This window comes from Labeo rohita, chromosome 16 (genome assembly GCF_022985175.1).
Source record: "Labeo rohita strain BAU-BD-2019 chromosome 16, IGBB_LRoh.1.0, whole genome shotgun sequence".
Classification (NCBI taxonomy): domain Eukaryota; kingdom Metazoa; phylum Chordata; class Actinopteri; order Cypriniformes; family Cyprinidae; genus Labeo; species Labeo rohita.
The window spans coordinates 8686843-8706945 of record NC_066884.1 but is presented as its reverse complement, the minus strand read 5'-3'; the positions used below and the strand labels follow the sequence as shown (position 1 = coordinate 8706945).

At 33.3% G+C, this 20103-nt stretch overlaps 1 protein-coding gene across 2 annotated transcripts in view; it reads right to left on the bottom strand.

The window, feature by feature from the left end:
* Positions 1 to 1734: 1734 nt before the first annotated feature.
* cpne4a (copine IVa) overlaps positions 1735 to 20103 on the bottom strand; it is a 64568-nt gene continuing 46199 nt past the window's right edge. For both annotated transcript variants that reach the window (XM_051131830.1, XM_051131831.1), the window contains 8 exons: positions 19032 to 19118; positions 18675 to 18734; positions 16720 to 16853; positions 15389 to 15443; positions 12925 to 12976; positions 7550 to 7683; positions 7234 to 7470; positions 1735 to 2484 (listed from right to left, as the gene is read on the bottom strand). In XM_051131830.1, the coding sequence (XP_050987787.1) occupies positions 2353 to 2484; positions 7234 to 7470; positions 7550 to 7683; positions 12925 to 12976; positions 15389 to 15443; positions 16720 to 16853; positions 18675 to 18734; positions 19032 to 19118 (891 nt within the window). In that variant the 3' untranslated portion in view covers positions 1735 to 2352. The remainder of the gene's footprint in view (positions 2485 to 7233; positions 7471 to 7549; positions 7684 to 12924; positions 12977 to 15388; positions 15444 to 16719; positions 16854 to 18674; positions 18735 to 19031; positions 19119 to 20103) is intronic.

Below are 20103 nucleotides of genomic sequence, written 5' to 3'. Positions count from 1 at the left end.
GCAAGGATGTGTTAAATTGATAAAAAGTGATAGTAAAGACTTATATTTTTAGAAAAAAAATATTTTGAATAAATGCTGTTGTTTTTAAACTTTTATTTATGAAAGAATCCTGAAAAAAGTATCACAGGTTCCAAAAAATTATTAAGCAGCACAACTGTTTCCAAAATTGATAATAAATCAGCATATTAGAATGATTTCTGAAGGATCGTGTGACACTGAAGACTGGAGTAATGGCTGATGAAAATTCAGCATTGCATCAGATAAATAAATTATATTTTAAAGTATATTAAAAGAGAAAACTGTTATTTTAAATTGCAATAATATTTCATAATATTACTGTTTTTTCTGTATTTTTAATCAAATAAATGCAGCCTTGATGAGCAGAAAAGTCTTCTTTAAAAACATTAAAAATCATACTGATCCCAAAACTTTTGAACTGCTATATATATATATATATATATATACATATTATATATGGATATAGATGATAGATAGATAGCTAGATAGATAGATAGATAGATAGATAAGAAACATTTGTTAAAATCTTTCAAAATATTTTACCAATATTTTTCTGAATATGCCAATTTGCCAATGTTAGAAAATATATTCTATATATATATATATATATATATACACACACACACACACAAATCACATTTGAAGAAAAACTTATTTGCTATAATACATAAACTAAACATATATTATTTTCAATTTCAAAAGTATATTTAACTATGCTTCACTCATATTTTTATAACATATATTAAATGTATTTTAAGTTATATTTGGCCAGACCTTTTCTTTTCTTTACACTATGAGTAATATTATATTTATGATAACACATAGATGACAGGATTAACACTACCAAAAGCTATAATCTAGTTAGTCCATGTGAAATGTGTTAAAATGACTCAGCAGATCTGTTGTAGATTCAGTTAAAGTAGAGATGTACATTCAAAGGCTTCACTATGAACCAGTAGCTGGTCTTCAGGGGAAAGCTGAAGAGTGTGAAGTCCCTAAGCAGTCGTGTGGGAGCGCAGCGGCTCATCAGAGGTTCATGGCAGGTCTGTCAGCCCGCATTATGACAGTTTGAGGACCCGCATACATTGTGTTGATGCTTTTTGTGTTTTATGTTTATGAAAATTGTCCCCTGACATTGCCTATAATGAGCATGTCTAGCAGTTTCTAAAATACATTTCTCAGCTTTGTGAGCCTGGAACTGAAGAACTGCCTACTGCGAAGACAAAATAAAATCTCATTAGAAAGTGTATCATTTGTAAAATATAGGCCAACTTATAAAGTGCTTTTTCAACAGTATAGTAAGTTGTGTTGTTTCCAATATCTTACACTCTAGTGCACTAGTTTCAGTTTAAGGAAATAAAATCATGCATGTGAATATTGTGAAAATGTAACAAAAAACTCATCAGAATGGTCATTTAAAAATCTGTTTTTTATTTTTATTTCTTTGAAACAAAACATGAGCGTTTTTATGTGCTATATATAGACATGTAATTCATTTTGGTTGTTTTTGGAGATTGATGGCATAAATGTCTATTTTTATTGTGGACTAACAGTTTGGAAAGGTGGTTGAATATCATCTTTTTTTTTTGCACCACAGAAGTAAAACAAAAAAACAAAAACAAAAGTAAATGATTTTTGGGTGAGCTGATTTCTCTAATATTATCAAAACAGCAATTAACATGAAATGTTTGGTTGCTTCAAAATCCACACAAAAAATGCATCATTCATAACACAAACTTTATTTTCAAACAATTTGTTACATCACTTAAAACTACCAAAAAATACTTCATTTTATTTTAATTTGTGGACAGATTTCAGAAGAGCAGCTTCACATGAAATCATATAACAGGCCCCGAAAGGAACCGGTAGAAAAACGAGGCTGGATTATTATTAACATGCAAAATACAATCATGCATCTGGCCCTGCATCTGCGAAAAACAGAGAGAGAGAAAAAAAAAGTCTGAAATGTCCACAGATAATCTAATTTAAATAGCTATTCATTCTCTAAGATCCAAAATGCTTTACAATGTAAGAACATTACGAAATTTAGCAAAATCTCAATAAACTTTTATAGAAAAGAAAACAACAGATAATCCAACTATTCTTCAACTAATCCCAGTCATCATGCTTACATCGGTAGGACTTTTTGAGTTTTTGCTTTCTTCGTGGTTGTAAGTCTGTACATGTACACACGTGTACATAATAGGAACGGCAGCATTGCAACACCTATGCAAGCCTCACAGGCTACGCATGCAAACGAAACAAAGTAGAACAGATCAGGGTTCAAATTCACAGAAACGTGCTAGTGTTTGTAGCGAGCGATAGCTCGGCGCTTCAGTGGCCAAACGTCCTGGAAGACTCATACTCGCTGGGGCACTTGGGCTTGATCCCCTTGCTGTTGTAATAGTCCACCACCTGGTTTGGGACTTCGGCTAAGACACTTTTTGCCAAAGCAGCAGGAGAGGCCTGGGAAGAAGCAGAAGAAGAGTGAATCAAACATTCGCAGGGCCATTTATTCATTTCGCCATCTGGTCCAGTTTGCCATTCCTGCGCTAATGATGTGTGAAGATACTGTACTTGCGGAAACCCACATTGCACGGTGATGAAAAACATCCTGAAACTTGAGCAAAAGTGACTCGTGTGAGTCAAAGACGCCTCGAGGAGCAGAGAGGAAATCAGAGGATAGCCAAGTCAAGCCCCTCCAACCCCTGCTGGCTAATTAGACGGCGGAGAGGAGATTCTCAGATAGGGAGACACGGCTGAGATGGCGTTGTTTGTCAGGGGCCATCAATACAGTACATGTCTGGAAAGAAAACAAGTCTTGGCACATTTCCCGAGAGGATCCCAATAAACTGTCACTTTGGCTCCTATGGACACTCACATTTAGAGACATGCCATGTCAAATGTATAGATTTATTCATTATGTGTTCTATCTGTTGACTGTTACTACAACTAATAATAAATTAAATAAATGAAAAATAAAATCTAAGTAGAAAAATGTAACAAAAAAAAAAAAATCACAAAAAAACCTTAAAAAATTATATTAAATATGTAAAAATAATAGCTAATTTATTGTATTAATAAATAAAATAATAACATATTACTAAATGATAATAATACTGAACTAACTTACTATATAAATTACACCACTTAAACAATTAAATGTAGAAATATTATGTTTTTATACACTGCCATTTAAGAGTCTGGGATCAGTAAGATTTTTATTGTTTCTTCTGCTCATCAAGGATGCATTTACTTGATCAAAAATACATAAAAACAGTAATATTGTGAAATATTATTACAGTATTTAAGATATAATTTATTCCTTGTGATGCAAAGCTGAATTTTCATCAGCCATTACTCCAGTCTTCAGTGTCACATGATCCTTCAGAAATCATTCTAATATGCTGATTTATTATCAATGCTGAAAACAGTTGTGCTGCTTAATTTTTTTTTTGCATAAACATCTGCTTAAACATTTCTAATTTAGATTAAGTACTAATTACTAAAATTAAATAAACTAAAACTAAAAAATAAAATAAAATAAAACAAAACATTTTATTAAACTGAAATAAAATGAAAATATTCATTAACAGCATGGCATGCTTTAAAATGAAACATAAAAACTTAAACTTATTTTATTTTGGAGTTATTTTGTTTCATTTTAAATTATATTATTTTAAGCTTCATTACTTTAAAATAAACATTAATTAAAATTCAATTAAAAATTAATGAAATTAAATTAAATTAAAAATAAATAAATAAATAAAATAAAATAAAGTAAAAAATAAATAAATAAATAAATAAATAAATAAATAAATAAAATCTAGACAGACTACTCACTAATAAAATGCCAGGGCTATTATTGTTAACTAAAACTAAAATAATTAACTAACTAACTAACTAAATAAATAAATAAATAAACTTGTGAACTTGTGATACTTTTTTCAGGATTCTTTGATGAATAAAAAGTAAAAAAAGAACAGCGTTTATTCAAAATAGTAATCTTTGCTAACAATATAAGTCTTTACTATCAATTTTATCAGTTTGACACATCCTTGCTGAATAAAAGAATTATTTCCTTAAAAAAAAAGAAAGAATAAAAATGTACTGACCACAAACTTTTAAATTGTAGTTTATATTGTTACAAAAGATTTCTATTTTAAATAAATGCTGTTCTTTTTAACCTTTTATTTTTTAGAAGAATCCTGATAAAGGATCACAGGTTCCAAAAAAAATATTAGCATATTATATAATAAAATATTATAAGCAGCACAACTGTTTCCAACACTGATAAAAAAACAGCATATTAGAATGATTTCTGAAGGATCATGTGACAATGAATAATGCAGTAATAGTGCTGAAAATTCAGCTTCGATCACAAGAATAAATTAGATTTTAATGTATATTAAAATACAATGATGTTATTTTACATTGTAATAATATTTCACAATATTAGCGTTTTTTTCTGGATTTTTGATCAAATAGATGCAGCCTTAACGAGCATAAAATACTTTTTAAAAAACATTAAAATTCTTACTGATCCCAAACTTGAACAGCAGTGTATATTTTTATATGTTTGCTGTGAATCTACTAGATATGTTAGATAAACTATATCTAACAAAATTAATCTGGTAGGTCTTGACCTTCTTGTTTTTAATACTTGTTTTTAATGTTGTTAAATGTTACTACAGTTTAAAATGACTGTTTTGAATTTTTATATATTTTAAAATGCAATTTATTCCTGTGATGCAAAGCTGAATTTTCAGCATCATTACTCCAGTCTTCAGTGTCACATGATCCTTCAGAAATCATTCTAAAGATGCTGATTAGGTGTTCAAGAAACATTTCTTATTATCAATGTTAAAAATATTTGTGCTGCTTGATATTTCTGTAGGAACTGTGATATTATTTCTTTGGTGAATAGAAAGTTTAAAACAACAGTATTTATTTGAAATAGAGTATTTATATAACATTATACATGTCTGAACTGTCACGTTTGATAAGTTTAATTCTTTTTAATACATTTTTAACAAATAAACAAACAAACAAGTAAAAAAAAAATCATACAGACCCCAAACTATTGAATACTATTACCTTCCTTAGACAACCTCTCAGCTCTTTATTAAAAAACACAACCTTCTATAACAGCAAAAATAGTGGGGTTTGTTGCACTCTAGTTAACCCACTCGAGAGGCAGCGCATCTCTCTGCATTTTGTGGTTTGTTTTCCACCAGGGACCAGCAGTAGATGTTGTAATTAATGGAGCAGTCAAGCTAAAGGTTATTAGATTGCTCCAAGTCTGGGTGGGAAATGTGAGACGCAGAGCACGGAGGAAGGAGGGAGTAATTAACCAGAAGAGATTCTCCTTAGAGGTACTTCAGACACTATAAAGATGCAGGATGGAAACCTCTGCATAGCAATGCATTGATTAAAGAGCATGATCTACAGTTCAGCTCCATGTAGAATCATTTTAACTTTCGATTCAAAGTAAAGGGAGCTCAGACGTGGGTTATGAAAAAAGGCTCTGAAACACTGTATGCTTACAACTAAATAGACAAGATAAACAAGTTACATCCATGATTTCAACCTGGTTTTTGGCCATAAATTATAATTCAAACAATTCTGAAGGACATCACCACCACACTATGTATACAGGTGCATCTCAAAAAATTAGAATATCGCGAAAAAGTTTTTTTTTGTTTGTTTACTTATTTCAAAAACTGAAACTTTCTTATATTCTAGCTTCATTTCATGTAAAGTAAAACATTTCAAAAGATTTCTTGTTTTAATTTTGATGATTAGAGTGTACAGCTCATGAAAGTCAAAAATCCAGTATTTCAAAATATTAGAATATTTATTATTTTCATTAAATGTCCATCCCTGCAGTATAATTCCAGGTATCTCTTGTTCTTTAAAAGCACACTAATGGGGAAGACTGTTGGCAATGGTCCAGAAGACAGTTATTGACACCCTCCACAAAGAGGGTAAGTCACACAAGGTCATTACTGAAAGGGGTGGCTGTTTACAGAGTGCTGTATCAAAGCATATTAAATGCAAAGTTGAAATTGTGTAGGAAAGGGTGCACAAGCAACAGGAATGACCGCAAGCTTGAGAATACTGTCAAGCAAAGCCAATTCAAACACTTGGGAGAGCTTCACAAGGAGTGGAATGAAGCTGAAGTCAGTACATCAAGAGTCACCAAGCTCAGACGTCTTCAGGAAAAGGGCTACCAAGCCACTTCCGAAACAGAAACGATGTCAGAAGCATCTTACCAGGGCTAAGGAGAAAATGAACTGGACTGTTGCTCGGTGGTCTAAAGTTCAGATAAAAGTAAATTTTGCATTTCATGTTGAAATCATGGTCCCAGAGTCTGGAGGAAGACGAGAAGCACAGAATCCAAGCTGCTTGAAGTCCAGTGTGAAGTTTCTGAAGTCAGTAATGATTTGGGGTGCTGTGACATCTGCTGGTGTTGGTCCACTGTGTTTTATCAAGTGCAAAGTCAATGCAGCCATCTACCAGGAGATTCTGGAGCACTTTATGCTTCCATCTGCTGACAAGCTTTTGGAGATGCTGATTTAATTTTCCAGCAGGACTTTAGCACCTGCCCACACTGCCAAAGCCACTTCCAAGTGGTTTGCTGACCATGGTATTACTGTGCTTGATTGGCCAGCCAACATGCCTGACCTGAATGCCATTGAGAATCTTTGGGATATTTTCAAGAGAAAGATGAGAATCTTTTCAATAAGTCGATCCAACAATATACAGACGATCTGAAGGTTCAATAGTGCCTCAGCAGTGCCACAGGCTGATCGATTCCATGCCACACCTCACTGATGCTGTCATTTGTGCTAGGAGCAAGTCATTTGCTGTAATCTGTGCTGCAGACCAAGTATTGAGTGCAAAAATAAACATACTTTAAAGAATTTGAACTTTTCTGTTTTGCAAATCTGTTTTGTAATTGATCTTAGGAAGTATTGTAATATTTTGAGATACTAGATTTTTGACTTTCAAGAGCTGTAAGCTCTAATCATCAAAATTAAAACCAAAAAAAAATGTAGAAATGTTTTACTTTACATGTAATGAATATAGAATATATGAAAGTTTCAGCTTTTGAAATGTTACAAACAAAAAAATTAACTTTTCACAATATTCCAATTTTTTGAGATGCACCTGTATATGAAACACATTTATAATGTAACTGTGTAAACTCACATGTTTGAAGTTACGGAACGGCACAAACTGTACGATGTCACGCAGCACTGGTTCCCCTTTAGGCGAACGCAGGATTCCGTCATCGCCGTCCAGCATTTCCATGTCTGTGAAATCCGCATTTCCCACTCCCACGATGATGACAGACATGGGCAGGTGAGAGGCGTGGACGATCGCCTCTCTAGTGTCTGCCATATCTGTGATCACACCGTCCGTCAGGATGAGCAGGATGAAGTATTGCTGCATCGAGGCAAGAAAGGAGAATTAGAACAAGAAGAACTTGTGAAGATGAAGAAAGGTGTTATAGAAACACACTCACCATGGCCTCTTTGGTGTGCATTTCCTCAGAGGCAAAGTTAGCCACTTTCTGGATGATCGGGGCAATGTTTGTGGGACCGTACAACTGGATCTTAGGAAGGCAATTTTGGTAGGCTTCTACCACACCCTGGATACCTGCACAGTTTAAAAAGGTATAGACCACTCACTTATAAAATACAAGAGTCAAAATACTACTAATTTCAGATTATTTCTCATTTTTGTTTAGTTTAAGTACTAACATCACTAAAATTAATTGCACTATTTTGAACTAAAAACTAAAAAAAAACTTCTTAGTATACTTGAAATAAAATATTCATTAACTGCTGCACAACATGGCATGTTTTAAAAAGGAAACATAAAAAATGTAAACTTATTTTATTTTAGAGTTATTTATTTTGTTTCATTTGAGAGGAAGTTCCATTACTTTAAATAAAACATTACCTGAAATAAAATAAAATAAAATAAAAACTAGACAGATTATTCACTAATAAAATGGCAGGGTCATTACTGAAGTATTAACATCACTAAAATTAAAAAAATAATAATAATAATAATAAAAAAACATTTTCATTACTTAAAATAAAATCTACATTAACTGAAATAAAATAAAACATACAAAACTTAAACTTATTTTAAAGTTACATATTTTAAATTGAATTTTATTTTATTTTATTTTACATTTCATTAATTTAAATAAAATAAACATTAACTGAAATATATATATATATATATATATATATATACACATACTCAAAAAGGGACATTTTTATCACTTGAAATAAAATATCCATAAAAAACTTAAACTTATTTTATTTTAGAGTTATTTATTTTAAGTTTCATTTAACTTTATTTTACGTTTCATTAATTTAAATTAAATAAACATTAACTAAAATAAAATTATATAACTAATTTTATCTCATCGACAAGGTAACATTTCTCTTTTTTCGTTTAGTTTAAATTGATGTAAAAGTAACGAAAACTAAACAAACAATTGTTAAATAAAACTAAAATAAAAAATACTTTAAGTAAAATAAACATTAACTGAAATAAAATATATAAAATAAATGTTCTCATTTGAAGTACTAAAGTAACTAAAAATAATAAAACTAAAAAAACTGCAATAAAATATAAAATGAAATTAAACTTATTTTATTTCAGATGCCAAAGCAACATTTCTCATTTTCATTTTAAGTTGAAGTACTAAAATAACTAAAGCTAAAATAAAAAAATATAATTAAAATTAATATAATTACAGAAAAACTATAATTCAAAAACTATAATAGTATATCAATAATACTAAAATAATTTATATCTTATATTTGATCTTCTTTAGTTCTCTTTTTTAATGCTTGTAGATTCGGCACGGGGTGTGTAAACTTATGTGCATTTGAAGGGCTGGAATGAGTGTCAGTGAAGGCTCAATCTCTGCAATGAAGCAGTAATGCTGTTTACTGAGTCGTGAGCATGAATCTTAAGGTCAGCCTGTCTCTCCTCCCCACGTCTCCAACTGTTTCATTTAATTAACACCTGTGAGCTTGAACACGCACAAACGGGGACTCAAAGGTGAAAGCATGCCATGCTGTGCGGCAGCAGAATTAAGATGAGAAGACTTTCAAAGCGGAGGTCAATAGATGTAATCGCTTCAGTGGCTTCCCCGCAAAGAGGAATCAAAGAGGCGCTCTGGACCCTAATAGACTCTTCAACTCTGACACACATCCTGCACTGTCGCTTTAAAGGATAAGTCATGCTGATGACATTAAAAGGCTTGAATTAACCGTCCCTTCGTCATAACACCTTCCGAGTCTTCATGCATCGTCAGTCACATTTGGCCAATTCACACTGCTCCTGTGAGAAATCTCTCACCATGTGATGTGCATGTGCCCTTGTGTCTGCCTGTTATCTTAGCACTGTGAGCGAAAATCTATCACCCTCCGCAAATAGAAAGCTGTAAATGTTATTAGATGTGATATCACATTGGGAGTTCCACCTAGGATTCATTGACATGTGAACCCTCAGAGAAAACCTTGCAAAACATTGCAAAGTGTGTTATCAGCTAAATGAGCTATTTGCCCTTTCACCCCATTTCTGCTTACAGTCTACAGTAATTGCATTGGCCAACAAAATTCTCCTCAAGTAAAAGTTCTGATGTGTTAGAGCCAAGGAGGTCTACTTGGAGAAAAACATCATCTCAAAGGCAGTTCCTAGGGTAGCATGTGACCCTCAGAAGTGTTCGACATGCTTGCTCATGGGAGTACTTGTGGCCTTGGACATCAGAAATGTCATATTTATCAAGCGACCAAGTGGGAAACTCTGAATTCTAGATGATACCTGAGTTGAAAGGGCAAGTCTTTTGTGAATGGGAATGAATGATTTTGTGAACATATTTTCATTTTTCAGCTAATTTCAATATTATAGGCTTATAGACAACAAATGTAGAGAAAATTATGGTTTGCTTTATGTAAGATACATGTTTTTGTTAGATACCATGGAAAAGCAAGTGATAGAAATTTAATTAATTAGACTAGCATTTAAACATTTAGTGATTAAAAGTGTAATTTTTTTTTTTTTTTTTTAAAGAAATGAATACTTTTATTCAATAAGGATGCATTACATTTATAAAATGAAAGTACAAACATTTTTAATGTTTCAGAATGAAATATTTCTTTTATAAATAAACATTTCTATTTTAAATAAATGCTTTTTTTGTACTTTTTATTCATCAAGAAATGGAATCAAATACACTAGCATTTAAACATTTAGTGTTTTTAAAAGTTTTATTTCTTTATTTTTTTTAAAAAAGAAATGAATACTTTTATTCAATAAGGATGCATTAAATTGATAAAAATGAAAGTATAAACATTTTTTTAGAATAAAATATTTATATTATAAATAAATTTTATATATAAATAAGCATTTATATTCAAATAAATGTTTTTTTTTTACTTTTTATTCATCAAAGATTTCTGAACAAAATGTATTACAAAATATTAAGCAGCACAACTGTTTTACCTGTGATAATAATAATAAGAAATGTTTCTTAAGCAGCAAATCAGCATACTAAAATTATTTCTGAACGATCACGTGACTAATTTGACATCACAGAAATAAATTAAATTTTAAAATATATTAAAACAGAAAAAACAGTATTTCACAATATTGTTTTTATATATATATATATATATATATATAAATTATTTATATTATTATTTATATTAATTATTATTTATTTATTCATATAAAGTCCACATAGTGTGACCCATTAAAGGTAAATGTAAAAAAATAAGATAATAATACTAATAATAGTATCATTGCACTTTATTTTGTTTATTTTTAAAATAAAATATTAAACATAAAGTGTGATAACAATATTATATTTTAAAATAAAATGAGTAAAAATAAGTATTAAAAAGTTAGAATTATTTTACAGTACACCTTAAAAATACAATGCTAATATTTACTTTTTTTTACTTTTTTATTTTTATATTAATTTTATAGCATTTTCAAACATAAAATCAGACCTAAAAAACTAAAATCTTTTATTTTGGCCAGTTTCCGGCAAATGCGCTGGCATTTTTAAAGTTTCTTAAAGAAGTTTCTTATGCTCATCAAGGCTGCATTTATTTGATCAAAAATACAGAAAAAAATCTGTAATTTTGTGAACTATTATTGCAATTTAAAGTTTTCTATTTTAATATACTTTAAAATATAATTTATATATATATTTAAAATAAATTATATTTATACGAAACCAGTATTAGAAATTGCAATATTATTTCACAATATTACTTTTTTCCTGTATTTTTGATCAAATTAAAAAACATTAAAAATCCTACCGATCCCAAACTTTTTAACGGCAGTGTGTACACAGTAAAGAAAAATAGGCTATTTTTGAAAGGCCAAGATTGGGGAAGTATTAATATGGCAGCAGAATGGATTTGTCATGATATCTACCCGCAGGGCAGTGCTAACCAGTCAAACCTTGACTCCTTGTTTCTAGAAAGAAGTTTACACCCCACTGCACAAAGGTCTACAGATGGGCAAAACTTTTAAAATGAGTGAGAAGACTGCAAATTGGCTTCTTTCATGGGAAGCAAACAACCATGCTCTCTAGACGCCTCGCTATTGTCTACAACGGGTTGTCGATATTTAGAAAGTCAAAATTACTTATAACTGCACACCGATGTCATTCACACTACTCAAGCATACTATGTGTCTCGTCCAGGTTTGTAGGAAGCGCAAAACTGTCATGCTGGATTTTCCAGACAATACCAGGGCGGAAAGGTGCGCTCTCTGCTCGGGGTAGATTGGCTGGCATGTGTCCTGGTGGGGCTGCGAGCCATTTGCTATTCCTGGAAGAGACAGGCCTGGCTGCTTGATCAAAAGCTGAGTGGTGTGTGCCCATTCTGGGCGCCACCCTGGTGTGTCTGCGCTGATAGAGGTGGAACAGAAATAGCAAGGGAAATCAAGTGACACCAATACACTGGAGCGATGATCAATTTATCCTGCCCATGGCTGAAGACTGGGATGATGGGAAAGCTAAGTATCAAACACAAACTGAAGCAAGCTAAATCCAATCATTTGCAACTTCTGACTTGACTTCAAGGCAACACCATCCCAAAGAGAGTTGGGTTACATTTGAATGCACAGACGGATTGGCGGAGCCTTTCTCAAGATGATAGAATTATCATTTATATTACTTCACTTTCCCATCAGGTTTTGTATTTCAAGCATTCATTGTTCTTATATTTTCATCTTTACTCTCTGATAGCAGCCACCCTTTTAGGAGACACGAGTTTCAAACTTTAAACAGGCTGCGATGATGCAAGCCTACCAAGAGATTACGGACTAAAAACAACCTTGCTTTTGCAGCACAGCAGAGTGGTAATAAATTGCAATAAAATATGTAAACGTATGTCTTACAATATTAAACAATGTCCTTAAACTCTGTACAAGAAGTTCTGATCTAATGCAATCAGCCACAAGCATTTCGGGCAAGCCTTGAAACACGTGATTTTGTGCCGACAGTCATTTTTACCAGCTGTTATATTGGGGAAAGGGAGGGTTTCACAACGTCATCCAGGCCTCCCTCCTTCAGACATTCCCCTCTGGCTGTATATTTTATAGCAGCATTAAACATTAATGTGTCCAGCTTTGTCAATAGCGTAGCTCTGTAATTCAGCTATGCATATATTGATCTCCTTTGTGCCACTATTCTGAAGGGCTGTTTGACTTTGCCAATGTTCTGTTGAGGCTTCAAGTAGTTCAGTCCCAGTGGGCAAAGGTCACATGGGAGAGTTAATGGATCTGCATTAAGGAGATAATTTAAGATGTATGGTCTGGAATAGATCAAATATCGGGATGAATGCTGTATCATACCTGCACATTCTGGGTTGTCCTCGTTGAAGTTTACTGCAAAGTCATGTGAGACCTGGGGGAAAATAAAAGAAAAAAGAAAACAACATTTTTAGGCTACTTGTGGCATGAATAATATACTCTTCGAGAATAATTCATGCTATTTATTATGCAATTGTTCGTTCTTTGGATTTGATTGGCTGTGCAGCTTTCCAAGAGTTTTGATATATGTTCCAAAAGCAGGGAATTTTCACCTGCTATGTTTCCATTCATAATAAAAATAAAGCACCGTTTCCATCCAATGATTGATAAACTGGCACTAAACATCACTAAGAAAAGTAGGAGAAGCCACTGAATATAATAATTTTCATATATGTGACCCTGGCATAAAATACTTTGTTGACAGACAAGCCCTGCAAAATGACCAAAACAACATTTGAGATGCTGTGCAACGAGATTGGTCCGCTTATTGGTCAAGTTATCTAGGCCTATCACACCAAGTCACATGACTTTTTTTTTTAAATGCACATGGAAGAATTTATTTATCAAATGCATTTCCATCTCTCATTATTTGCATGAACTCTTTTTTGCACAAGTCAAAAACCAGCTCAAGTGAGCGTAAAAACAGTGATGGAAACATAGATATTGTCTGGTCAGGATTTTTTCTGTGACAATTCTTATGTAACTTATGTAGCACAAAATTGAAAAATATAATAAAAACGAATAAAGCACCGTTTCCATCCAGTCAAAAGAACAAAACTGCTACTTCCTGATAAACTGGCACTAAATATCATTAAGAAAAGTAGGAGAAGCTACTGAATATAATAATTTTCATATATGTGACCCTGGCAAAATACTTTGTTGACAGACAAGCCCTGCAAAATGACCAAAACAACATTTGAGATGCTGTGCAACGAGATTGGTCCGCTGGTTGGTCAAGTTATCCAGGCCCATCACACAAAGTCACATGACTTTATTTAATGTGCATGGAAGAATTTATTCAGCACATGCATTTCCATCTCTCATTATTCGCATTAACTCTTCTAAGTCAAAAACCACCTCTAGTGAGCGTAAAAACCTTTTTGTAAAATAAGGGATTTTTTTGGCGTTTCCATCACTTGTTTTTGATGCGATACTTCAAAATGCACATAAACAGTGATGAAAAAAAATGATGGAAACATAGGAAACAGGTTTTTTTCAATGACATTTCTTATGTAACTTGCGCCCAAAATTGTTAAATAAAATAAAACATTTGTGAATAAAGCACCGTTTCCATCCAATGAGTCAAGAGAACAAAATCATCACTTCCTGATAAACTGGCACTAAATATTATTAAGAAAAGTGAGAAGCCACTGAATATAATAATTTTCATATATGTGACCCTGGACCACAAAAACACTCGTAAGTAGCATGGGTATATTTGTAGCAATAGCCAACAATACATTGTATGGGTCAAAATTATTGATTTTTCTTTTATGCCAAAAACCATCAGGATATTAAGTAAAGATCATGTTCCATGAAGATATTCTGTAAATTTCCTACCGTAAATATATCAAAACTTAATTTTTGATTAGTAATATGCATTGATAAGAACTTCACTTGGACAACTTTAAAGGCGATTTTCTCAATATTTTTATTTTTTTGCACTCTTAGATTCCAGATTTTCAAATAATTGTATCTCAGCCAAATATTGCCCTATCCTAACAAGCCATACCATCAATGGAAAGCTTTCAGATGATGTATAAATCTCAATTTCAATTGACCCTTACGACTGGTTTTGTGGTCCACGGTCACATATAATAAATTACTTGAGCCTCAGAGTGAGCAGATGAAACATAATAAATGCAGTCATTGCTTTCGGAGGTGGAGGCCTGCTGTTTGGGAACACAGTCAAGTAAGACAGTTCTGGGAGGAAATTATACACAAATTCTCTGATGACAGACAAGCTCCGCAAAATGACCAAAACAACATTTGAGATGCTGAGCAACGAGATTGGTCCGCTGGTTAGTCAAGTTATCCAGTCCCATCACACAAAAACACATGACCTTTTTGATGTGCATTGAAGAATTTATTCAGAAAATGCATTTCCATCTCTCGCTATTTCCATGAACTCGTTCTCACACAAGTCAAAAACTACCTCAAGCGAGCATATAATTTTTTTTCTAAATTTGGCATTTCCATCACTCATAGTTTTAAACACATAGTTTTTAAAGTCATTGTTTGAATACTTTAAAGAGATTTTAACAAGAAGTCTGGAGTGAGGACTGAACTTGCAGATATTCAATCTATCTGTTGATGCCTAAGATGAATATAAAACACTCTCAGCTCAGCACAAAGGCACATTATCTGTCGGAGAGAAATGAACCTGCTGTTATCAGTTCATACATTACTCCAGCGGTTGCCTAATTAGAAGCATCGTTCACTCTTCATCCCATTAATGAAAAAAATCCCATCGCACCCTTATCTCTATAAGTGCTAAAGAAGTTACCTTGAAGTCTGGAGGTATCCGAGCACCAAAGCCAAACGCTGGGAACATTTTGTCACTGCATAGAAACAAAAGCGGACAGAAGATTAGAGTTGGCGTGAATTGAGAGTCTTGGGGATTACTTACCAAATTTTCCATCATGCTTTCCTGTCTCAACGGCCCCTCATCACTGCTCATTTGTAATGGACACAGATTTGCATAATTGTTATTGTTAGTGCCTGCCAAATCAGCAAGCGCTGGGATTTCAGATTTCACCCCAACCAAACGTCCTGCTGGATGTGCATTCATCTCATTCTGGAGAGCTGCCAGAGCTCGACACGGTGCTGGAAATGAGCTTTTGAATGACCTTTCAAAGAGCTGAAATAGCAGCTCAGCTACAGTGGTCAAAAATCGCTGGGATTTAGCATGTTATCCAAAAACTGCTTCAGGGTTTCTAAAGGATCCCGACTGTTAAATTGCAAAGGCCACAGGTCTAATAAAATAAGTTTAGAAAACAACAGGCTGCCTGTCAAAATGTAACTCCCACCTTGTTTTGCTGCTGTTAACGTAGCTTTAATTAAAACAGGCCTGTGGATGACATATTCTGTTTTCAGAGCAACATAGAGCAGCTATGTAAACTGGGATCAAAATAAAACAATATTTTTTAGAAATTTAAATTAACCACTCTCTATTTACTGTTTGAAGTAAAAAGCATTGTAAATTACGTTTTTTGTGTTGTGTCTTGGTTATGTCACTAGAACAGTTTTTCCTGTTTAATCTCTGAAGTTTAGGACATCACATTTCTCATGTGTGCCTACGGCAGCAAGTCTGTGTTTTTGTACTAAGGTACCTCCTAAGGAAAGTAGTCTCTAACCAGTTTCCAAGGCACCAAAACATCATGTATAAAGAAATGTGTGACCTGCATATTGCTCTCTGCGCTCCAGGGTTTTCAGTTTTTCATAAAAAAACCTTCACTGTGGGTAAAACACCCACTATTGTATGAAATATTGATTTTTTTCTTGCAACAAATGTTCTTTGGTCAGAACACATGGCTTCTTTTGAATGTCCATCAATGGTGAAAGATGCATCCACATCTACTAGGTTTGGGGACCATGCTAACCAGCCAAACCTCGAATCTTTTTTTCATTCCATTCACATCACTTTTTTTTTTTTAGACAGCCTACACATTAAATAAAAAATAAAACCCAATGTTGGGACTCTACTGTCAAACTACTACACACTCTAAGAAACAGAATGGACTCGCATATCTGTGAACCTAAACAACTGGTGTATGAAAGAAAGTCGAGAACCTAGAGAGCTAAAATTGGATTTGATTGGCTGTTCAGCCTGCTCACCTGTCATAGTCTTGGCAAATCTCCCCCACTGCGACTAAAGCTTTCAGATACTCGTTAGGCTGGTAGGGATGGATGTAGTGTAACGAACAACTGTTTCTAGGATCCCCATTAGATGCTGTGAAGTCAATCGCTACCTGAAAAGACAAGCAGCAATCAAAGTAGTGCTTTGACGCTAATTACTGTAAATGTATACACCATGTGGAGAATCTCTGCAGAGCGCTGTCAACGGTACTGACAGCGAGTAAACAGATCGTATAGAGTTGTAAAATGCATGAGTTTAAGTAGGCGTGGAACTATGTCAATAAAATATACCTGGCTTGTATAGCTACGACAGACTTCTGAAAGGCACAATATATACGATTTTTTTAATTAAAGAATCCAAAAACCACTAGAACAGTGTTATATATGTTGCTGACTTGTGTACTTACATTATCCCAAATGTCTCCAAGAATGTTTAAATTCAGAGAAATAGCCATTTTAACTAGTGTAACGGACCATGTCCTTGCGTCGCCTGCCAGTGACGTCCTACACCCTCGATTCTCTGATTTTATTTTGTAGAAAACATTATAACAGAACTTTTAACACACTCAGATGTATCTAGTATGATAAAACAGTGCTGCTTTTTCCTACATATGAATTACCGGAAGGAGCAGAAATGCTTGACTGTGGCATAAAAGCGTCATGTATCGTGCTCATCCTTCATTAGCAATCGCTCTAACGTCCTCGTTTCACTTCCACAACTTTCAGCCTCACCCTGCTTCATACTACAGTGACCTTAATAAGTCTTTAATACATTAGCTCATTCATGGACATGATTTCTGCCCAAGTCCCGACGGATTGCATTGGCTGTGGGGATGAAGACTACAACTGCCATGATTCCACACACAATCATGGTGTCATCAAACTTGGCCTTTGTTTCTTTGTTTGTTTTGAATATGCACCCTCTAGTGGCGAAAACATATATATTGTGGCTTTAACACAATATGTACCAAAAGTCATGGACCAAAAGTCAATAGTATGATAATAAAATCCATGTCAACCTAATAGTGGTTCTCAAAGCTTTTTAAGAGGACAACCAATAAAATAAACATTTTGGACTATGTAACATTCCAAATCAGGTGAAAATATGTAGTTCATACCCAGCATCTTATAAATGGTTATTTTATTTTGTTGAAACTGAAACACTTTACAATAAGGTGCCATTTGTTAACATTAGTTAATGTATTAACTAACATGAACGGACAATGAACAATACATTTATTGCACTATTTATTAATCTTTTTTAATGTTAATTAAGATACAGTCATTCATTGTTTGCTCATGTTAGTTCATAATGCATTAACTAATGTTAACAAACACAACTTGTGATTTTAATAATGCATTAGTAAATGCTAAAATTAACATTAACTAAGCATAATAAATGCTGTTTAATAATAAAGGTTTGTAAAAATTGCAGGTCTACCAGTTTGCTTTCTAGAGAAATATCACCACTTATTAAAACTGTATGTTATATAAATTCATAAAACAAACATGAGGTCTATTTAATTTAAAATAATTCTACAGACCTGCCAGGAGACTGTACATAAGACCAATTCAGAAAGAACTTATTATGAAAGATAATAAAAGTAATGAAACACTACGGTGCACACAAAGGTGTTATGCGAACATAACTGTGCTGTATGCAGGTGAGACAATTATTACTTTATAAATTATGCAAAAAATAAACATTTAGAGTGACACTTTGTTTTTCCAGTTCCCATTAGTATGTACATGGTAATGAATAATGAATAATGAGTGCTCTGACTAATAATAACATAATTCATTAAACAAAAACTGGCGGCTATGCTAATGTCAGAGCCAACTAATGATAATGGATGATTATTTTTATGGATATAAACACAGATAAATGAACTCCGTCAAATAAGAAAGCATGAATTGTATTTGTCTGGACTTACTGTAAACTGTATTTGGCAACCACCCATGATGTAGTCCAGAAAGGAATGCATCTTAATTATCTGTGGATACAAAAGGACATGTTATGGTGAATTCATGCACTTTCATGTTGCTATTTCCTTCTCATCGCTTCTAATTTATGTCAACTATGATCAGATTCAGTGGCCATTTGCAGAGCTAGGATCTCACATTTTAGCCAGTTGGAATGACTTCTAGCCGTGTGAAGTTCCCACCTCCATCTACTGTAACCATCAACGCCTCTGCTGACAGCATGACACTGCCGCTTTTTCAAATACAGGGCCTACGGGGAGGAGACAAGGTCCTCTAGAGAGAATCATTTTATGATTAAAAAATATTACCTTGCATTGATTCAGAATGACAATCCCAGAGTTCTTGTAATTCTTCTTCTTGACTTTATATTTGGGGTTTATGCATTCCCACTGGACCTGTCATTGTTACAAAAATAAACAATAAAAACACACCATTAGCTTTCCATCATTACCGGTTGGAGTGGGTGATCAAGACATCCTGGACAATATAATAGCTTCATTAGGATGTGCGAGATGGTGCATAATCGCTTCCCATTGGAGAAACGAAGAACAAAAACAAGTAGACAATAGACTTAGAAAACAACAATTTCAGTCATAATAATGAGGAACGATGTCGAGCCTGGAAGCGATGTTCTAAAATAATTAGCAGAGTCTGGTACCGATGCCTGCGGTGTTGAGATATAAGCCCAAAGTGTTCGGGCTTCACAAGAGAACGAGGTGTCATCCAGCTGTAGCTGTGCATTTTAGCAGAGTTACAGTTAACTGACAGCTTAAAAGACAATGACTTATTGTTTTCAAAATTACAAAGAGATGCTGGCTAATTTAGTCTTCAGCAGTAATGGTTAATCACCGGATCCATTTTGAGAGCAAATTGCGCATTGTAGACTATTTAATGGCGACTGAAAATTCTTTAGCACCTTACACAGAACAACATCCTCATTATTGATTATTAAAAAAAGACGTGGTCATTTTGTGTGAATTTTCGACCTTAAAAAAATGCAATTATCCAGTTTGCAAACAACGCAGTGGTCCTAAATGCAATAAAGTACTAATTCCAAATTACAGAAGTGCAGAATGACTTAATGGACACTGGGTGCAGGGTTACAAACTCTGATGTGATGCTTTTTATGTTTGCCTGACATATAAAGTGCACAGCTTTTGCAGATATTTTAAAATAGCATTTCAAAGTCTTTCCATTAGTTGTGTCATTAAATTAAATTATTCTAATTTATCTATCTATCTATCTATCTATCTATCTATGGATTTGGTTTCAAAGAATCAATAACTCTCAATAACTCAAACAATCCCTGACTCATTTTGAATCTGTCTATCTGAATTTATCAATCTGAATCTATCTATTTATCTATCATCTATCTGGTTT